Here is a 20810-nt window from a genome sequence, read left to right on the forward strand (position 1 = left end):
GTGTATCCTGTCATGACTTTTTTAACTATCTACAGTAGTAGGCTCTAGCTCTATTGATTTCAATATGAATACCTAAAGTTACAGTATTTCTATTATAAAATGGATTGCACCATGAGCTATAACTGCGACATTATATTGTACTTTTGTTAGCCTTAAGCCTAGCTCAGTCATTATGCCATAGCATCACCTCCTGCTGTGTAATGAGCTGCATTGAACACAAGAAGTTCTATTGAGAACACCAAATCCATATTTCCTTTTATTTTGGCAAAAAGTAATGCAAAAGTAATGTAAAAGTAGTGTAATGCCTTACAATTCAAAGACAGTAATATTGTAATGTAACTAATTACTAATTACAAGTTATAAATAATGCATTACGCTTTTGAAGTAACTTGCCCAACACTGTTTATGAGGCAGAGCTTCATCAGAAATGAGAGTCTGCTTTTAAAAGTCAGTTTCGTGCTCACCAGCCTGCAGTTCTCCATGTGCTTCTTCAGCCCTTCCACAGTCTTCCTGCTCACACTTTTACATTTCGGACAGGTGACTCGGCCTTTGGCCATGATCTGGAGCTGCCAACGCTCCTCTGGACTTCCTGGCGGACGACAACAAACAGAACATTTTACTTTACGCAGTAAAAACATTTAAAAAAGACTGCAGCATGCTTCTTGCCTTTTTTAATACGTTTGAATAATGAGTTCATTAATGCATATTAACTGTGTTCCTGCTCTGGTCTCACCTGGAGGGTAGGTCGGGGGCTCCTTCTTGGTTGAGAGGACGGGGAGTTTCTGATCCTCGATGGGTTGGACCGTCGAGGCCTCACTAACACCGGCCGCATCCGAACCTGTAAGATTAGATTATTAGTCTTTTACTGCTTTTTCTGGAGTGTTTTGTCACGTCGTTAAGAAAAATCCTGAAACTTTGTTTTACAGCTCTAGAAGTGTGTTTTTCAGCCGTTGAAGACGACCTCTGAACCAGGGCTGAAACTCGAGGCAGAAACTCTCCCTCGGAGCTTCGTTAATCCTATCTGGGCATTATGCGGCTGCTCAGCAGGGATCATTGTTCCACACGGACCGTTTTTGAGGAAGCCGGGGCTCCAGAGTGCCACATGCCACCAAAAATCAGTGAAGTGCTGCTAAAGATGTTCCTTGTTCCACCGGTGCTCCTCACATTCAGCTGGTCTGTTTATTTGTGTAGCATGTTTGTTTCCACACAGCATCCAGAGATAAGAACCGGTCGTTTGATCCGGTCTCTGGTTCGCCACGAGGAGCTCACTGACGGGCCCTCCCTGTGGGCCTGGCTCCAGACGGGGGCCCCGGGCTTCCTCCAGGCCGGGTAACTCCTCTTCTTCCTAGGTTTTTTATGGGGTCTTTCTTGAACCATTCTTAGTCTGGCCCCTCACCTGAGACCAATTTGCCATGGGAATCCCTACAGGAGCACAAAGCTCCAGACAACACAGCCCTCAGGGTCATAGGGACACACAAACCACTCCACCGCGTTAAGGTGATGGTTCCCGGAGAGGTTTTTTTTTTTATTCAGGGAAAACCGGAGCACCCGGAGTAAAACCTGATGTAGCGACAGTTTTCCTATAAAAGGTCGCTAAGAGGCTTAGGTGGGCTCCAGGCAGTTACGCGTCGTTCAAATGAATCCAAGTCCAGTGATGTTTATTGTTTGATGATTTATTATTGGTTATTTGACAATTTGACGTTAAACAGAAAATATGAATAAGGAGCGCCACTAACCCCCTTTCTCTCTCACCCCAAGCCGATCCGAGTGCCCTAGTGTATAGATTAAACCACACCCATGTGTCAATCAAAACGGAAGTGACATGACCAAAAAACAGTATGAGTGACCTTTCAAAATAAACAATAAACAAACAGACCAAATATGGATTTTGGCCCCTACAATTCCGGCCCCTAATTATTATGTTTCAAATAATAATTACTATTTCGACATAATCAACATAGTATATAAATATATTTTCTTGATCTTCTTTCTTCATTATTTGTAATCCAATATACGTTCTCTAAGGAAAGAGTGATTAGTCAAAATCAAGTGTTCAGGAACAAAGTCAAGGGTTCAAAAGTCAGTTTGGGTCAGTCAATGATCCTCTGCCTCCAATAGTAGGCAGACTTTGTTGATGGGCCTGGTCAGAAATCCGGTCTTTGACTTGATCCGAAGCTGACGTACAAGTCCCTTTTTGTCCATAATGGTCTCCACAATCCTTCCAGTCAACCAGGAGTTGCGAGGCGCAGAATCATCCACAATGACGACGATGTCTCCTGGTGTGAAGTTGCGTCTTATGTTGGACCATTTCTGTCGTTCTTGCAGTTGGGGAAGATATTCCTTAATCCACCTTTTCCAAAATAAGTCAGACATATATTGAACTTGCCTCCATCTGCGGCGAGCATATAGGTCTTCCTTCTGAAACTGTCCTGGTGGCAGGGATGGCGTAGTTTTGAGAAGCAGAAGGTGATTTGGTGTGAGTGCTTCAAGGTCGTTGGGATCTGTAGAAGCCTTTGTGATTGGACGACTGTTGAGAATAGCTTCAGCTTCACATAGGACTGTGTGGAGTCCCTCCTCATCTAGACTTTGCACATTTAGTGTTGAGTTGAGAACCTTCCGCACTGATCTAATTAATCTTTCCCACACACCTCCATGGTGTGAGCCAGCAGGGGGATTGAATATCCAGTTTATTCCCCTTTGAAGCAGTATGTTATGGATCTGACCTTGATTCCATCCTTCAATAGCTTCCTTCAACTCGCGCTGTGCTCCCACAAAATTGGTTCCATTGTCTGATCGTAGTTCTTTTACTTGGCCTCGTCTGGCTATGAAGCGCCGAAGGGCATGGATGAAAGAGTCTGTGTCAAGCGATGAGGCCATTTCAAGGTGAATTGCTCTTGTAGCCAAACAGGTGAAAATAACACCATATCGCTTCACGACACTTCTGCCACGCTTCACTCCAAAGGGTCCAAAGTAATCGACTCCAACGTTTGTGAATGGTGGTTCATCTGGAGAGACTCTATCCAGGGGTAGATCAGCCATATGCTGTTGTCCAGGAGTAGCAGTTATACGCCGACAAACAACACATTTAGACAGGCTTTTTCTGATCAATACTGTGGCACCAGGAATCCAATATTTCTGATGCAGTCTGGATAACATATGGTTGCGACCACCATGTCCCACCTCTCCATGAATATGTCGTAGAATGAGGTCAGCAATGTGAAAGTCTTTGGCCAGAATGACAGGATGTTTCATTTCTTCTGGCATTGCTGCTCTGCTTAGGCGACCACCAACTCTTAACACATCTTTGTCCAGAATGGGGTTGAGTTTATGAATGTGGCTTGTCCTTTTAACATTCATTCCTTTTTTCAGATTTGAGATTTCATCTCCAAATCTCTTCTTTTGGCAGAAGCGGATTATCTCAATCTCTGCGTTCTCCAATTCACCGATTGTGAGACGGATTTCATGGGTGTCAAGATTTCCTTGCAACGAGAGAACACCACTTGCTGTTTTCCTCTTCCTGATTCGTTGCAGAAGCAGTCCTTTGATTCTGAGCATCCATGCTACTGCCCTTTTCAACTGATTCCAGGATGAGAAGTAATGGATGAAGTTGGTTGTTGGATCCACTACTTCAGGTTTTATTTGAGCAGCATTTACAATTATGCTCTTGACTTCAGAGTCCTTTGGTGAAATTGCATCCCATCCATCAGGGTTCTGAGGCCACTCTTCCTGAGGACCAAGAAGAAACGGAGGTCCGTACACCCACATTTCCTTATTTAGGAAAGCTTTGACTTTCAGACCTCTGGAAGCCATGTCTGCTGGATTGTCATTTGTATTGACGTACCTCCACTGATGTTCATCTGAGGCTTTGGCAATTTCAGTCACTCTGTTAGCCACGAATGTTCGAAATCGTGTGGTCCTGTTCTTTATGTACTTGAGCACAGAGGTGCTATCAGTCCAAAATGTAGATTCTGCTAGTTCCATCTGCAGCTCTTTTCTCAACATTGTGTCCATTCTGCTCGCCATGGTAGCAGCAGTCAACTCCATGCGAGGGATAGTGACTGGCTTCAAAGGAGCAACTCTGGCCTTTCCCATCACAAATGCACAATGCGTTTGTCCATGGTTGTCATGCAGTAACAAATAACTCACAGTTCCATAACCATCCTGACATGCATCAGCAAAATGGTGTAGCTGGGCAGATGTTACCTCTCCGAAGTTTATAGGTTTGAAGCATCTGTTGACTTTGAAGTTTTCCAGGTTATGGAGTTCCTGAATCCAGCTCATCCATTCTTGCACAATAGAGTCTGGTATCACATCATCCCAACCAATCTTTTCCCGACACAATTCCTGTAGGATCCTTTTTGCAGTCAGGACTACTGGTGCCAACATGCCAAGGGGATCATATACAGAACTGACAGTCGACAAAATCCCTCGTCTTGTGAGTGGTCTGTCTTTGAGGATGATTTTGAACTTGAAGACGTCAGACTGAACACACCATTGTACACCTAACATCCTCTCAACAGGTAGTTTGTCATGGTCCAAATCCAGATCCGTCATTTCTTTTGCTCTTTCCGTTTCAGGTATGGCAGCCAATACATGACGACTATTGCTTATCCACTTGGTGAGTACAAAGCCTCCCTTGAAGCAAATGGCTTTTAACTCGTGAAAGAGAGCTATTGCGTCCTTTTCTGAAGCTGCTGAAGCGAGGCAGTCATCCACATAAAAGTTGTTCAAGATGGTGTTGATAGTTTGTGGGCTGAACTGGCCAGTGTTGTCTTCAGCACATTTCCTCAGGGCAAAATTTGCACAACTTGGAGATGATGTTGCTCCAAATAAATGCACCGTCATTCTGTATTCCACCATGTTCTGACTGTAATCTCCATCAGGCCACCAGACGAACCGTAGCAGGTCCCTATCTTCATTTGGTACTTGCACTTGGAGGAACATTGCTTCGATATCCGCAGCGATGATAACAGGTTCTTTACGGAATCTAGCTATGACTCCAATCAAGGTGCTGGTGAGGTCTGGTCCCTGTAAGAGCTGAGAGTTCAGTGAAACTCCTCGATATGTTGCTCCACAGTCGAACACCACTCGAAGTTTTTTCTTTTGTAGATGCAAAACTCCATGGTGTGGTAGATACCATTTTCTGCCATCACTACGTTCCAAGATTCCTTCTGGTACTTTCTCCGCATAGCCCTTGGATATCATGTCAGACATGAAGTTGGTGTACTCCAAGTGATAGCATGGATCTCTCTGGAAATGCCTTTTTAAGTTTAGTGCCCTCTGTTCAGCGCAGTTCTTATTTTCAGGCCAGCAGATTTCCCTGTCCTTCAATGGTAAACCAAAGCAGTAATGTCCATTAACTAGCTTTGCAGATGTTGATACCAAATCCAAGAACTGCTGATCTTCTTTTGAAGGCTCTTGGTCATCTTTGACACACTCAGGAAAGTCAATCTTGAACTGCTGCTCCCACTGCTCATCAAGTGCAACAACTGATATCCTGTTAACCCTGATCTCTGACTGCTCCTGAGCATAATCATCTTTTCCTCCCAGAGGTCCGTTAACTGTCCAGCCGAGCATTGTTTCGACGGCATACGGTCCATCTCCCACACTCCGGATGACTTGAAGTGGTTCCAGAGCCTTTGGTACATCGGAGCCAATCAACAACTCAATCTCACAGTCCAGTTCAGGTAAGTGAATATTCTTCAAATGATGCCACTGATTGATGTCATTTTGATGTGGGATGTTTCCTTTATGCACAGGCATGGTCTTCTGAGTGTACACACATGGGAGATCACAGAAATCAGTGCCATGAAGTCCTGTAACCTCTAGGCCTGAAACAATGCTGGTTTCAACGACCTTCTTTTGACCCATTGTTCTCAGAAGAATATTTGATTTTCTTCCCTGGAGATTTAGCTTAGTCATTAGCCCCAATGTGCAAAATGACGCAGTGCTTCCCGGGTCAAGGAATGCATATGTATGCACTGTTGTGTTCCCCTTCTTGGCCTTTACTTTCACAGGCACTATTGAGAGTTTGCAATTGTCTTCACCGGCCCCAGTAAGACCACTTGTCTGTACCGAGGCTATGGCTCTGATGTCAGCTTCTTCTTTTGTTTGAGCTTGATGTTTGTCCATTTCAAATCTCCTTTGGTGGATATGCAGCATCTGAGGATGCTTCAAATTGCATATGTTGCAGCTGAGTCGCTTCCTGCAGTCCTTGCTCATGTGTCCTATCTGCAAACAACCAAAGCAGGCTCCATTTTCTTTAAGGAAAGTGATTTTCTCATGATGTGCTTTCTTTTCCAATAGGAAACACACCTCCAAAGCATGTCCACCTCCACAGAACAAACACCTTTTTACAGCCGGCCAACTCTCCATTTTCCTCGGTCCATTTCCATTTTTCTCATGTGCAACTGTCACAGTGGTTGCAAATGTACTTCCTTTGATTCTTGGATGAGGTGGTTTTGACATAAAACTTCTTCCATCCTTGCTTGGTGTTGGAGTGTCTCTGATGTCTCCAAATACTGGATCAGTTGCAATCCTCACCTGTTTTTCAAGGTAATTGACCAGATCCCTGAAGGTAGCCCTTTGTTTGTACCTTTCCTGAAAATCACATGCCACAGATCTCCATTTATCCCTCAGTCGATATGGCAGCTTCTTAATTATAATTAGCAGGTTAGCTGACATGTTGAGCTCTTGCATGTTGTTGACATCTTCCATGGCATTGCAACATCCTCTGAGAAACAGAGTGTATGCTTGTAGTGTTTTTGTGTCATCTGGTTTAATTGACGCCCATGAAAGAGCCTTCTCCATGTAGGCTGTAGCAATTTTATGCTCGTTGCCAAAGTGCTCCTGCAGTAAGGATTTTGCCTTCCTGAATCCTGAGTCTGCTGTCATATGAAGGCAGCTCCTCACCATTTCTCTTGGTTGTGCTTCCGTATATTGTTCCAGATAATAAAGACAATCTGTGGGGTTTGGGTTCTTGCTTTCAATGTTGTGTTCAAAGGATTTTATGAATGTTTGAAATTGAAGTGGGTCACCATCAAAACGACAAATCTCCTTCTTGGGCATTAAAGAGAGAGACTGTTGTTGGACCATTAATGCAGTGATGTCATTTTGCTTTTCCATGATGCTAAGCATGTTGCTCTGTTCACCATTGTTAGGAGCAGGCAATGTTGTTGGTATTGTAACATGTGCATCCATAGTTAATGTATTTGACTGAACTGTCACTGGCACTGTGGGGAGAGATTGGGTTTGAGTACTGTCTCCGTCAGCAGTGGCAGTCATTTGTGTTTTCTTTTCACGTTGTTTTTTCTCCATATACGAGTTCATACCATCCGACACTCTTGATCTGTGGCTACGCACACCAGATCTACTTGAGGCTCCAAGAATCTTCATTTTTGCCATTGTAGCAGCAAGGTTTCCATCCAGCTCCAGTTGCTCTTTTTTCCTCCTTAGCTGCTCCTCTTGTGCTTCTATGGCATGTTTATCTTTTAGCATTTGTTGTTTTACAATAAGAGCAGCCATTTCAGCCTCAGCCTTGATGCATGCAGATGAGGTGGTGGAAAATCTTGAGCATGAAGAATGTGATTTGTGACTCCTGTTGGTAACATTTGACACACTGTCACTTGGTTTAATTTCATCCTGCATGTCAGATATTGCTTTATTCTGTTGAGAAGGAATGGCAGTTGGAACAGAGTGTGGTATATCTTCCTTTAATTCAACAGGTGCAACAGGTGCCTCCTCTTCAGGTTGAATGGGAGAGATGACTGATTGTGCAGCAAACACATCTGCAGTCACATTTCTTGCTTGCTGAAAGTGTCTTTCAGTCTCAGAGAGCCATGTTTTTACATCATCAGTGAAGTCTGTGTTGTGTTTTATTACGCATCCAAACCACTCATTTTGTGTTACCTTTTCCTCTTTGGGAAGTAAAACAATCACTGACTCATGTGCTGCCTTTGCATTTTCATCCAGTTGTTTGAGTTCATTCAGTTTGAATTGCACTTTCTTTGCATTTTCATCATTTTTCATGAGCTCTTTAATTTCGCGTGAGAGTGCTTTCATTTTTGTCACATTAGATTGACGTTGCTTTTGAAGAGTTTCCATTTTGCAAGCCAGCGCTTTGGCTGTAAGCTTGACCGTTCTCTTCTCCGTATTTTCCATTTCATTTGCGTCACTCATTATGTGAACTTTCAACGTGCACAATTCACCAAAGCACTGAGCAACAGACACAATGCAATCCGTAATGACATTGCTTCAGCCACAATGCGATTTTCAACACAACAGCACAGCACGGCGGCCACTGCTCACCACACAGTCAAATCAGCCCAAACAATTGCCGATCGCGACAAACGAAGCACGCGCAACACAAGCCCAAACAAACAGTCCCCAATGGACAAAACGGCAGCTTCTCCAAACTGTGTTCCACTTCAAACAAATACACAGAAGGATCAACCAACATACCGTTTCCGATGGCTGTGATGCGCTGCTGTCACTTATGTCTCTGATCCAAGGCGTCCGCGGAAAAGAGTCCAATGTGTTGCATAGTTCGTTCAGTGCAGAACATCGAGATCCAAGCGGTAAGAGCAACGTTGAATTCCGTCCATGCCGTGGTGTTTTTGGATTGAATTTTCTGTTTACTAATTGTAGCGACAGTTTTCCTATAAAAGGTCGCTAAGAGGCTTAGGTGGGCTCCAGGCAGTTACGCGTCGTTCAAATGAATCCAAGTCCAGTGATGTTTATTGTTTGACGATTTATTATTGGTTATTTGACAATTTGACGTTAAACAGAAAATATGAATAAGGAGCGCCACTAACCCCCTTTCTCTCTCACCCCAAGCCGATCCGAGTGCCCTAGTGTATAGATTAAACCACACCCATGTGTCAATCAAAACGGAAGTGACATGACCAAAAAACAGTATGAGTGACCTTTCAAAATAAACAATAAACAAACAGACCAAATATGGATTTTGGCCCCTACACCTGATGATGTTAGTTAATTCACTTTTTAGGTGGGGATGGCCGAATTAATTTGATTTTTATTCAGGGAAAACCGGAGCACCCGGAGTAAAACCTGATGATGCTAGTTAATTCACTCTTTACCTGGGAATGTTCTTGGAGAAGTGCTGTTGTCTGAGGGCCTGCTGCTCTCTGCCGTAGGCGTCCGCCTGTGCCTTCATTGCGGCACACTTCCCCATCAGAGCTTTTACCTTGTCGGCTCTCTTGGAGAGCTTCTGGACTTCCTTACGAAGCTTCTCGTTCTCCCGCTTGACGTTGTCCTTCTCCCTCCTCAGGGAGTCGTACAGTAAGGTCAGAGCTTTTTCGTCCTTGAGAACCATCCTGAGCTCTGCAGCCTGACTCCGCAGAGCACTGTTTTCTCTGCTGAGGGCCTCGTTCTCGCACTTCATGGCGTGTTGTTCGGCCTCCATGGCTTGTTGGTCGGGGGTCGTTTTCTGCAGCTGCTGCAGCTGTTTCTGCAGAGTGTTGTTCTCCTTTGTGAGAACCTCACTCTCCTCCGTCATGGATTCATAACTGGACTTTAACCCGTTCAGAAGTGTGACTTGTTGGTTCACACTCTGGATTTCTGCAGCGATGCTGTCGTTCTGCAGCTTCATGGCGTCCATCTGTTCCTCCAGCTTCTCGTTCTTGATCTCAAAGTCGTCTGTGATGATGAGCGTCATGCAGGCTTCAAATTGTTGTTCTATTAGGACTTTGTTTTCTGCCACCAAGGACTTCTCTTCATCTTTCAGTTTAGCGTGAAGTTCTTGCTGGTGGTCCATGAATAAGAGCTTCTCTTTGACAACCAGTGTTTGCTGTCTCAGTTTTTCGTTGTATTTTTGCAGAGCTTCAATGAGGTCCTCTGTTCTGCTAAGCAACTTGTCATTGAGGCTTACACTGTCGAGCTCTCCCTTGAGACGCAGATATTCCTGCTGCAGTTTGCCAGTTTGAAGTAGCAGGTTTCCTTTGGATGTTTCCATTGCGTTGTTTCTTTCCTGCAGGGCGGCGTGTTGGTGGCTCATGGCTTCGTTTGAAGCCGTCATGTGATCGATGTTGACCTGCAAGGCTTCTACATCCTGGAGGACTTTGTCAAACTGGTGATCTAGGGCCTGGTTTTGCTCCCCCAGTTTGTGATGTTCCTCCTTCAGGGTGTTTAACCTGTTGCCCATACCTGCCTGTGTCTGGGAGATATTCAACTGATCCTCGAAAATGTTCTCTAGAATAGCTTTTAAAAAAGCTTTTGTGTTTTCTTTGTTGATATCAAAGAAATAGAGAACCAAGTTGTATCGTCTGTGTTGAAGAGATAATCGTCGTCGTGTCTTTGTGGGACTGAGATGAATAACCTCTACAGACTCTGGGTGTCTGCTTGCTTTATAGGCTGTTTATCAAAGGCAGTGACCACGGAGATCGGAGTTGCGGCTGGCTTGACCGCGGTAGTCTTCATAGCATTATTATTGACATTACAGTTGCCATGGCAATAATAACAAAGCTACTCTTGAATACAAAAGCAGACTATAATTTCCTTTATTCATGAATAAGCATCACTGACAGGCAGCTCCATATGGATAACCATTCCGCCACTGAAGGTGAATTATCTCGTGGCCACACGTGTGGCCACGCATTAACTATCTCGTTTTTTTTTTTTTTATCCAATGTCACCAGGGGGGCTCCGTAGACTACGCCATAATGTCATAGCATCATGTTTAATAAACTCTCTTACCTGCTGCTCTTCGTGAACACATTTGACCTCTGACCTCCCCGTTACTGAAGACAGACGGAGCCAGGTGACCATGAATTCAACTTTTAATCATCTGTGGTCATAAACAATGCTGGTACTACGAAAATAGCAGCACATGACTCCTAAAAAAACAAGTAACATTGTATTAAATGCACAGATTTGTAACATAAATTTGGCTGAGATTAGAACTAGTTCCACTAGAATATAAATTATGTCCCACCAAATGGAGAAAAAAACTACTTTTTGTTCAAAATGACACAAGATTATGAAGTGAAGTTTAATTTAAATCTGGACTAGATCATTGACGCTGTATATGTCCTGTATGGATGGTGAAGTATTTGGGATTATGCCTCTCACTAATCTTCTATATTGTTAAAACCAGGTCACCATCGATGAAAACACATTTACACAACGTTTTTGGTTCTCTTCCTACAGTCGGTGACGACTCCTCTGTTTTCCCACTAAAACACCGGAATGATAACAAAACAACCTGTTGGCTGAACTAAATCACAGCCGAGTGTGACTGTGAATAAAGTAACGGCAGGAAGACCCGAGGTGAAAATGAAACAATAATACTTTTACTTACTGAGTCACTGCTGAGCCAAAGTTTCACTCGCAAAATCAAAAAGGTTTCCTTGGAAAGTCAGCGATTGTGGAGGGAAACACCCAAATCCCTTTTCTCTTCATGCATGCATAGCGTCTTTTCAAAATAAAACTTCCTTCTTCACAGGAAGTGCATGTCTCCCCAATCTCCCACAGAACGGACAGCTGGCGTTGACATATTTAGACAATAAAATAAAATATACGCATGACATGTTTACAGACCTGTAAAAAAGAAAGAAGTTATTCATACATCTCTATGCTTTCTAGTTGTGTAATATTTTATTTTCTTACGACACTTTCTGTATTCATTTTGACATGTTTGAAATAAAAATCTAAATCTAAAAAAAGTCTAAATCTGATATAGATATTCTCTATGTTTGGATTAGAATGGCTGACTGCGCCGAGCTTTCCTCTGTGCCATCAAACAGTTCAAAGTGCATGCACGCTGATAAAGATTTGGTCACAAGCATAAGTGGGAAGTATTTCAATAAGCTTCCGGACAGTTTCTCAAAACATTATTAATAAAGATAATAATAAAAAAAATGAGACAATAATCAACAGAAAAAAAAGAAAACAAAAAGCCCTGCTGCCGCACAAAATCAGATTAAATCTAATTTTCACTTTGTTAGTTATAGAAGGTTCCTCTTGTTGCCATGGTTACAACCCATAAACACAAGGAAGCACTTGTGATTGGGTTTTACGTCCATGTTGCTTCATTTTTTTCCTCGACGCGTCACAAGACAACTGTTTTTGGAATCACTGAATCATAATGATAAGAATCATCTCGTTAGAATAATTATGGAGGAGTGCTGGATTTTCAGCGTGAGCAGCAAACGGACACAACAACTCATTAAAAACGTGACTGAAACAAAGTGTTAGTGAAGCAGGCAGACGTAAGGAAACTAACATTACCGTTCAATGAAAGATTAAAGCAAAAATCAATCAACTATTTAACTTAACGAGGCATGAAGTTTGACCTTTCCACCGTTTCGGCTTGAAACCAGGACGGATCCAAGTTAAATCACTGAAATCAGTAAAAAGAGAAGAAAATGTAAATAGAGATTTTGAATTATTAAAAAAGAAAGACAAATCATGCTTTTTGAAACACTTCCCGTGTAGTAAGAGTTTTTTTTTTTTTTTTTCAATTTTCAACTCTTCCAAAGGCATCTGACGGAGGGCAACGCAGGGTAAAGCACTTTAAACAGACTCAGGTTAAAGGGTCCTCCTCTTCGTTTCAAACCATAAATCATTTTTCTTTTTTTAAGAAGTGCACAACAGAGGGGGGAAGCAAATACATTCATAAATGCTAAAAAGTTGTAAAAAAAATCATATATATATAGATATATCTATATAATAGGAAATAGTGCTAAAACGTCAGAAACGAATAAGGACCATCCAGAACCAACACGTCACTAGTAGATACAAAGTACATCAATCAGGCTACATGCTATCGCTTTAAATATTCGGTGTGAAAAACTGTCTCTGAAGAGCCAAGAGGAAAGAAAACGCAGCCGCCTTCGTCAGTCACATGACCCGTCGCCGGCTGTCCATCAACAATGAGGTCACGTAGAGATCAGCCATTTAATGAATTCTTTAAGAACCCTCATGTTTATGTGCTTTATTTTATGTCGGTTCCCTGGTCGATGCGTCTCTGCCTGTCCTGCTGCTCCACCTCTGATTCGCTGGAGGAGCTGCCGGTATTACTGCTGCTGCTGCCCCCTCCGAAAGCAAAGCAATCCTTCCTCCTCCCATCAACCTTGCCCCTCTTCTCCTTCCTTTTCCTTCGTCCTCCTCCATCTCCATCTCGATCGGGGCCTGCTCCTGCTCCGGCTCCGGCCCGGCTCCTCCCCGGTCCAGCTCCACCCACGTGGGTCCTGGAGGAGGCTCCAGCGGGGTGTAGTGGAGCATCGGCTGCTGCAGCTGGGAGTCCAGCTGTGGAGGGAGGCTGTGGTGGTCCGGGTGGAGGAGCTGGGTTTGGTGCTGGAGGTGATGCAGGGGCTGCAGAGGGTGCTGCATGTGTTGGTGCTGGAGCTGCTGATGGTGGAGGTGATGATGGTTGTGGTGATGCTGATGATGCTGCTGCTGGAGGTGGAGATGATGATGATACTGGTGGTGCTGGTGGTGGTGGTACTGATCCATGACCGGCTTCTCCACATTCTGGACAAACTCCTTTGAGGAACTTCTTGGTACATTTACACAAGTTGCTGTATTTAATTACAGTTCCGGGGTACTTTACGTGATGATTTCCATTTTCTGCTCCTTTTAACTTCCATTCTATATTTATTTGACAGTTATACTAAAATTACATGATATAATGCAGAAATGTACTACTACCCTGTTGTATACAAAATATCTCAAATTGGCTCCACTTTGATGAACTACATCATTAAAATGCTCATGTATTAATTTGTGATAACAACAGAATTTTATAATAATATAATAATTCAACAAGGCCTTTGTGTACAATGAACATGTTTCATTTTTATACTTCCTGTACTGTGGTGTTTGTTAAAGAGTACATCCTCCACGGCTGGTATTGATTACTGTGATATACTCTCCTTCTATCCTTTATGAGGCAGAGCTTCATCAGAAATTAGAGTCTGCTTCATGCTCACCAGCCTGCAGTTCTCCATGTTCTTCTTCAGCCCTTCCACAGTCTTCCTGCTCACACTTTTACATTTCGGAGAGGTGCTCCTCACATTCAGCTGGTCTGTTTATTTGTGTAGCATGTTTGTTTACACACAGCATCCAGAGATAAGAACCGGTCGTTTGATCCGGTCTCTGGTTCGCCACCAGGCGCTCGCTGACGGGCCCTCCCTGTGGGCCTGGCTCCAGACGGGGGCCCCGGGCTTCCTCCAGGCCGGGTAACTCCTCTTCTTCCTAGGTTTTTTATGGGGTCTTTCTTGAACCATTCTTAGTCTGGCCCCTCACCTGAGACCAATTTGCCATGGGAATCCCTACAGGAGCACAAAGCTCCAGACAACAAAGCCCTCAGGGTCATAGGGACACACAAACCACTCCACCGCGTTAAGGTGATGGTTCCCGGAGAGGTTTTTTTTTTTATTCAGGGAAAACCGGAGCACCCGGAGTAAAACCTGATGATGTTAGTTAATTAACTTTTTAGGTGGGGATGGCCGAATTAATTTTTTTTATTCAGGAAAACCGGAGCACCCGGAGTAAAACCTGATGATGTTAGTTAATTAACTTTTTAGGTGGGGATGGCCGAATTAATTTTTTTTATTCAGGAAAACCGGAGCACCCGGAGTAAAACCTGATGATGTTAGTTAATTCACTTTTTAGGTGGGGATGGCCGAATTAATTAGATTTTTATTCAGGGAAAACCGGAGCACCCGGGGTAAAACCTGATGATGTTAGTTAATTAACTTTTTAGGTGGGGATGGCCGAATTAATTTTTTTTATTCAGGAAAACCGGAGCACCCGGAGTAAAACCTGATGATGTTAGTTAATTCACTTTTTAGGTGGGGATGGCCGAATTAATTATACCATTCAATTATCACTGTCCCCACACATTTATCATCACTATTCCAATTACTATATGTCTGCTTGAAAGTACTTGTTAAATATGCAAATAGGCATATTGTTTGTTTTCATGAACGGCCGGGGTGTGCGGCACTTTAAATGTTGCTCTCGCTAAGAATTGTGGGTCGGCGTAATCTCCTTTCCTTTCGTATAGGAAGGTCTGTTGTTGCATCCTATGCTAAAGGAGCTCTGAAAGGAAGCATTGGAGCTCCTTTCCTATGCATTTAGAGAATTCAACTGCTCTTATCATGGCGGCCACTTGTTTACTTCCGGGTCACTTCTTCAGTTAGGAACCTTCCTAAGCAAAAAAGACTATTCGACTGCACCCATGGATGTGGACATTGAGCCAGCCGTGTTAGACGGTCTTGAAGAAGTCGCCCGCCTACATCCTGTCAGACACAGAAGAAGGGACCCTTGGGCGTCCGTCGTCCAATATACCCCCCCACTTTAATCCAAGCACACCTTCTCTGGGGGCACACTGCTGAGGAAACAGGTGTTCGGAGGATGGCACGGTACGGAATAAGGTCATTTACTCTGCTAACGCTACACTGTCTGTTTGTCTGCTTTCCCGTTTATCTCCTTTTAAAGGTGGCAAATTCACAGAGATATTTAACCAGCTAGTGTTTATTGATGCTAACGTTGCTCACCTTATCTCCAAATACCACCGGGAAATATACTGTTTATCTCATAGTCTAACGTTAGGTGCACATTTGAGCATAAAATGTCTATTAGACTGAGCTTCTAGTATAAATTGTACATGATATCATAGAACATGTATCCCTACGATAATATGTCTCCTTGCACTGCTCTGCACTCTGAGTTTAACTTCACTTAATATGAACTATCGTTACGTTATGATGATATAGGCCTATATGCTTTGGTTTTTAATGACAGATGGACTGGTGACTAACATGCTCAGGCAGCTAACGACAGAGCAACAGACTCCTTGGGATCAATGTGTTTTGTTCGTACTGTGAGATAGGTGACATTTATTCGTTCCTCTTGTGACTTTTTTCTTGTTATTTTTGATGATCAGAGTCCACAATCTATTAACTCCAACAGAGGACAACAATCTGGATGAAACTGTGACCCAAATTCTGCAGCAGCATCCCATGTCGGGATATAAAATGATGGTCGGGCACCTGAATGCACAAGGCATACGCATACAAAGTAAGGCATTATAGTCATTACCCATTCATTTGTTCAGGTTTTTTTTTTTAGCCCTACTGATTTACTCACAATGTGAGGAAGCTGCTTTATTTAGTGCTAGTCTAAAGTTTATCTGGATTTGTCAATTCACTGCCAGATTGGGGAATGCTTTGCTGTTTTTTTTCAGTACACCATATCTGTGCATTGTATTGCCTTATTATAGGACAGCGTGTCCAGGAATCCATGTGGCGAGTGGATCCTGGTGGAGTTTTGATGCGCACCCTTCAGCTGAACCCAAGAAGGCGCAGGAAGTACTCTGTGCACCGATCATTTGCACTTTCAACACAATAAGGTATTGCTACAATGTTGTGGTCAAACAAGGAGCAGTGATTCACTGAGAAAATTAGACATCTTCTCTTCAGCTCTCAAAACAAATTGGAAATTGTAGTTCTTTCTGGTGCCATAGCTGTTTTTGAGGCATGTATACAGAGTCCCAGATGATAAACCAGTGATATTTTAAACTAGGTTCTGTAAAACGAATGAATATGGCTTACAGTTCTGTATACATATTTACCATAAAACTCTATAAGACTGGTTTTGATTGACCCTTTAACCTTAGCTCTTGGATTGCAGGTTGACATGGAGTTGACTGGACTGGACCGTGTGGTCACCGTCAGCCTGGTGTTGTGGTCCCTGATGTCCAGCTGCAGTGCTCACTGACTGACCAGGAAGGTGGAAGTCTACCAGACCCTGATGGACCTCTGTCCAACGTGTTAAATGTCTCTGTACAAAGTGTGAGCTTAGAAATGCTTCAGTAAATCCATATTGCTCAAGTTGTGATAAAGAAGCTGGTATTATGGTTTAGCAGTTCTGATGCCTGTGTTGAATCGCATTCTTATTTGTCTAAAATGATTTTTTAAAGCAGAATGGTAATGAGAACATTTTTATTTTATACCAGATGTCATCAAACTTGCTGCATTGTGCAATATAACTGCAAACAAACACTTTTTGTAATAAGCAATTTATGTCTATTACTATTAATGAGCTTCTTTTAACCATTAAGTTTAAACATTCAAAACCATTATGGTTATGTAACAGAGCCTTGAAGGAGAAACTGTCCTGTAGTTATCAAGATAACTTGTTTTTAGGTATTCATTTCACAGGATTCAGACTTCCAGTCTCTTAATCAGAAGGCTTGAGAAACTGCAACATGCATCCTGTTACAGAACAAAACCCCAAATAAAGAACAGCAACACGTCTCTGTAACAGTCTCCTGAGCTTTAAAACACGTGTGAACTGTGAGATTCAACCTAACAGACAATGTTATAGACATGAAGCAAATGACAAATATGCTTCACCGTATCACAAGCATGCAGGTCTTTTACTGCACCAGTGTTACACACACTAGGACAGAACTAGGCACTGGATGATATCTCTCTTTCAAATGCTTTTGTATTGCAATCCAAATTGTGTTGCTAGCTAAGCAAGACAACAAATGCACACTAAGGTGTACAGTGATATATTGATGTGTCCTTAGACCAGTCCAAACCCAGTGGCAGAGCTACAAATAGCAGCAAGAATGTCTCTTTCAAAGTTAGAGGACTCTTTGTAATGTCCTGGAGGTTTAAGAAGTTGCTCTCCACCACGTTAACATCCAGGTGTCTCAGCAGCACATTCCACCCTATCCAGAACTGCAGGAGTTTCCCAAGGATGCTTGGAGACGCTGCCGCAATAGAGAAGAAAGTCAACATTTATTTTATTGCCTGAAATGATTTTGTATCATCAATCATATATGAGGTTGAAAAAAGAACATTATTTTACTTAATTTGTGCTTTGGGTTATTAATGTATCTGATAATCCACAGGTAATAGAAAAGTAGTTGAAGCAAAGCTTTGTGTTTTTGACCAACATTCATTTATTTGCACCCAATACAGACTTTCAGTTAAATAACCGTTAAAAGTACATATTTACCATTCTCGATAAATGTGCCAAGGAAGCCTGTGAGCCGACATGTATCCTCCACAGTTACCTCACTGTCTTCATCCTTATCCTGTGTTGGCCACTTTATCTTTTCCAAGACCATCGGACAGATCATTTTTTCAAATCAGTTAACAGAAAATATGAAAAATTCTCAATTCTAATAATCCAAATTGTAATTTGGTCAGGGCATGGTTGTCAGTTTTAAGAACCATACTGGAGGTTTTGCATGGTTAAAGTTATGGCAAATGGCAAACTGAGTACTTCCCAGTCCTGTTGAGCATTTTCTAAATCATTTTTGATTGCTTTACTTCTTTAAAGGCAGCAATTAATATGACTTAATTTCATTTGAAAAATCCACTTGCAAGGACTGAGGGACAACCATGTTTTTGCAGTAGCTACTCATTCATGCAGTGATATAATGTAGCATTGTAGTTATACATGGAACTATAGGCTGCACTACACATTATTATTGTTTTTAAGGAACATTATATGATATGTAATAGGGGGTCCCTCCACCGGGTCTCTAGAGGCCTTGGGGGTCCCTCCACCAGGTTTCTATAGGCCTTGGGGGTCCTTGGCCTGAACACCTTAAGACCTCTGACTTAAGCTATAAAATAATACACTTTCAAATATCAAAATGTTCAGCTCTTTTTCTCATGAAGAATACAATTGTTAAAGAAATGTTTTCTCTTCAATTTGCTTTAAAAATATATACAATTGTTGTGCACATTATGTTCTATATTGACTTTGTAGACATTATGCATTTAGGAGGAATAAAGTTAATGAAATGCATCGACCTGGAGTAAACTGGATGCAGCACACAACACAACAAAAAGAGATCACTTACAAGAGTCTCTGCCCTCTGGTGGCTGTGGGAAGTCATTGACCGGTGAGCTTCGCTCCATCTCAACTCTCTGGACTTTCTTCATGTTCAAGTCTTCAGGAAAAAAACAACAAAAAAAACTATGATTACCCACACATCAGGCCACTCTAGTTATTTAAAGTAGAGAAGCTGTCGCAGTCAGCTGATCCAGGTCCAGTTCTATGAGGATTTAGTCTTCAGTGTGTCAAATCTATCCCAGTCATATGCAGAGTCGTCCCTCGTCGTTTGGTCTGTAAGAGTCTGAAGTAACGTATCCGAGTACCTACCGGGTCTCCAGACGTGTCCTCGGTCCCGGCTCGTGCCGCTCCAGGCTTGGTCTTGGCTTCTGCCTGTTCCCCACACCTGGTCTGGCCCTGAAGAGGCCCGGTCTCTCCCCGGATCCCTGCCTGCATTCCAAACCTGATCCTGGCCCCGGTCTCTGTCGGCCGCCCAGCCCTGCTCGGGGCCCCCGTCCCGGCCCGTCATCCAGGACTGGTCCGGTCCGTTGTGCGAACTGTCCCTGCCTGGAATCCATGTCTGGTCTTGACTGGAGTGTCCCGCTCGGTCCCTGCCAGAGTTCCAGACCTGCTCCTGAGGTCGGACCCGACCCGGTGCCCAGGCGTTGGGGTATATATAATATTTATTGTGTTTTTATGACCTTAAACTGAGCTGTTTATGTGTGATGGGTAAAACGGTGAGTGGAGACCACCTTTGCCCTTTTGTTGCCCTTCTTGTGTTGCCACTGATGCAATGACATCATCAGATGCTCTCTATGGATTTGCAGCAGCACATATAGAAAATATATACAACTCGCATTTTGGATTGCATTGCAAGGCATGAACACAAACAATGTAAAATAGCTGTAAAAATGGTGTCCGTCTCTTTCTGTTCGTTTTCCTTTGAAATTTAACGTTTGAGCAGCAGATCTACAGTCAAAGCAACGAGGTTGACGAGTCTCTTACCGTTTTCTGCCGTAAGTTCTCTTCATCTTTAGAGCTTCTCGGCCTTCAGCCTCGTCACTCTGAAACATTCAAGCACACAACCGTGAAGATGCCGTATCAAGCATCAGCAGACGGAGGTGTTCAGATGCATTCAGACATTTTCTCACCTTGGGATATCCAGCCGAATTGAAGTCACAGCTTCTTTCTGGTAATCGTTGAAGAACTATCTAAACTTATCTTTAAGAAAATCAATCAAGCGGATAATTCCTGAAATCATTTTTAAAGTTACATTTTTATATGTGACTGCACCATAATGTCATAGCATCATGTTTAATCAATAATTCACCACCGTGCAAGCTGGTTCTCCATTACTAAAGCCAGTGGTTAAAACCCCCGACAAGACCTCGCCACAGTACAAGCTGGTTCTCTGACTAATGCCAGTGTTTAAAACCCCCAGCCAAACCTCGCCACCGTGCTAGCTGGTTGTCTATGACATAAGCCAGTCATCAAAACCCCCGGCCAACCCTCACCACCTTGCTCGCTGGTTCTCTATGACTTAAACCAGCGTTTAAAACCCCGGCCAACCCTCGCCACCGTGCTAGCTGGGTTCTCCATGACTAATGCCAGTGTTCAAAACCCCCGGCCAACCCTCACCACCTTGCTAGCTGGTTCTCTATGACTAAAACCAGTGTTCAAAACCCCCGGCCAACCCTCACCACCTTGCTAGCTGGTTCTCTATGACTAAAGCCAGTGTTCAAAACCCCCAGCCAACCCTCACCACTGTAGGCTATATTTTGTCCAAAAAAAAAAAAAAAAAAAAAGTCTGCATATTTTTGATGAAAAGTCATAAAAACGTCAGAATAATAAGTGATAAAATAGTCATAGCCTAGTATAATCGGAATGTATGTTGAAAAAGTAAAAAGGTTGTTGAAATACATTGCATACTATGCCTTTTGTTGACACTTTTTATGGCACAATATACTATGAGTATATTATGACACTTT

The 20810-nt window shown here is 42.9% G+C and overlaps 1 protein-coding gene across 1 annotated transcript; it reads right to left on the reverse strand.

Moving 5' to 3' along the window:
• Positions 1-44: 44 nt before the first annotated feature.
• LOC311026767 (uncharacterized protein) lies at positions 45-19471 on the reverse strand (the record flags this gene model as incomplete). Its single annotated transcript, XM_084030465.1, has 5 exons — positions 19153-19471; positions 18851-18940; positions 734-838; positions 465-589; positions 45-50 (listed from the first exon to the last, which is right to left on the reverse strand). Exons 1-5 carry the CDS (start codon positions 19349-19351, stop codon positions 45-47), a joined length of 525 nt encoding a protein of 174 aa, XP_083886591.1. The 5' UTR covers positions 19352-19471.
• Positions 19472-20810: the final 1339 nt, after the last annotated feature.

This window comes from Eutrigla gurnardus (genome assembly GCF_963514095.1).
Source record: "Eutrigla gurnardus genome assembly, chromosome: 16".
In the NCBI taxonomy this organism is placed as follows: Eukaryota; Metazoa; Chordata; class Actinopteri; order Perciformes; family Triglidae; genus Eutrigla; species Eutrigla gurnardus.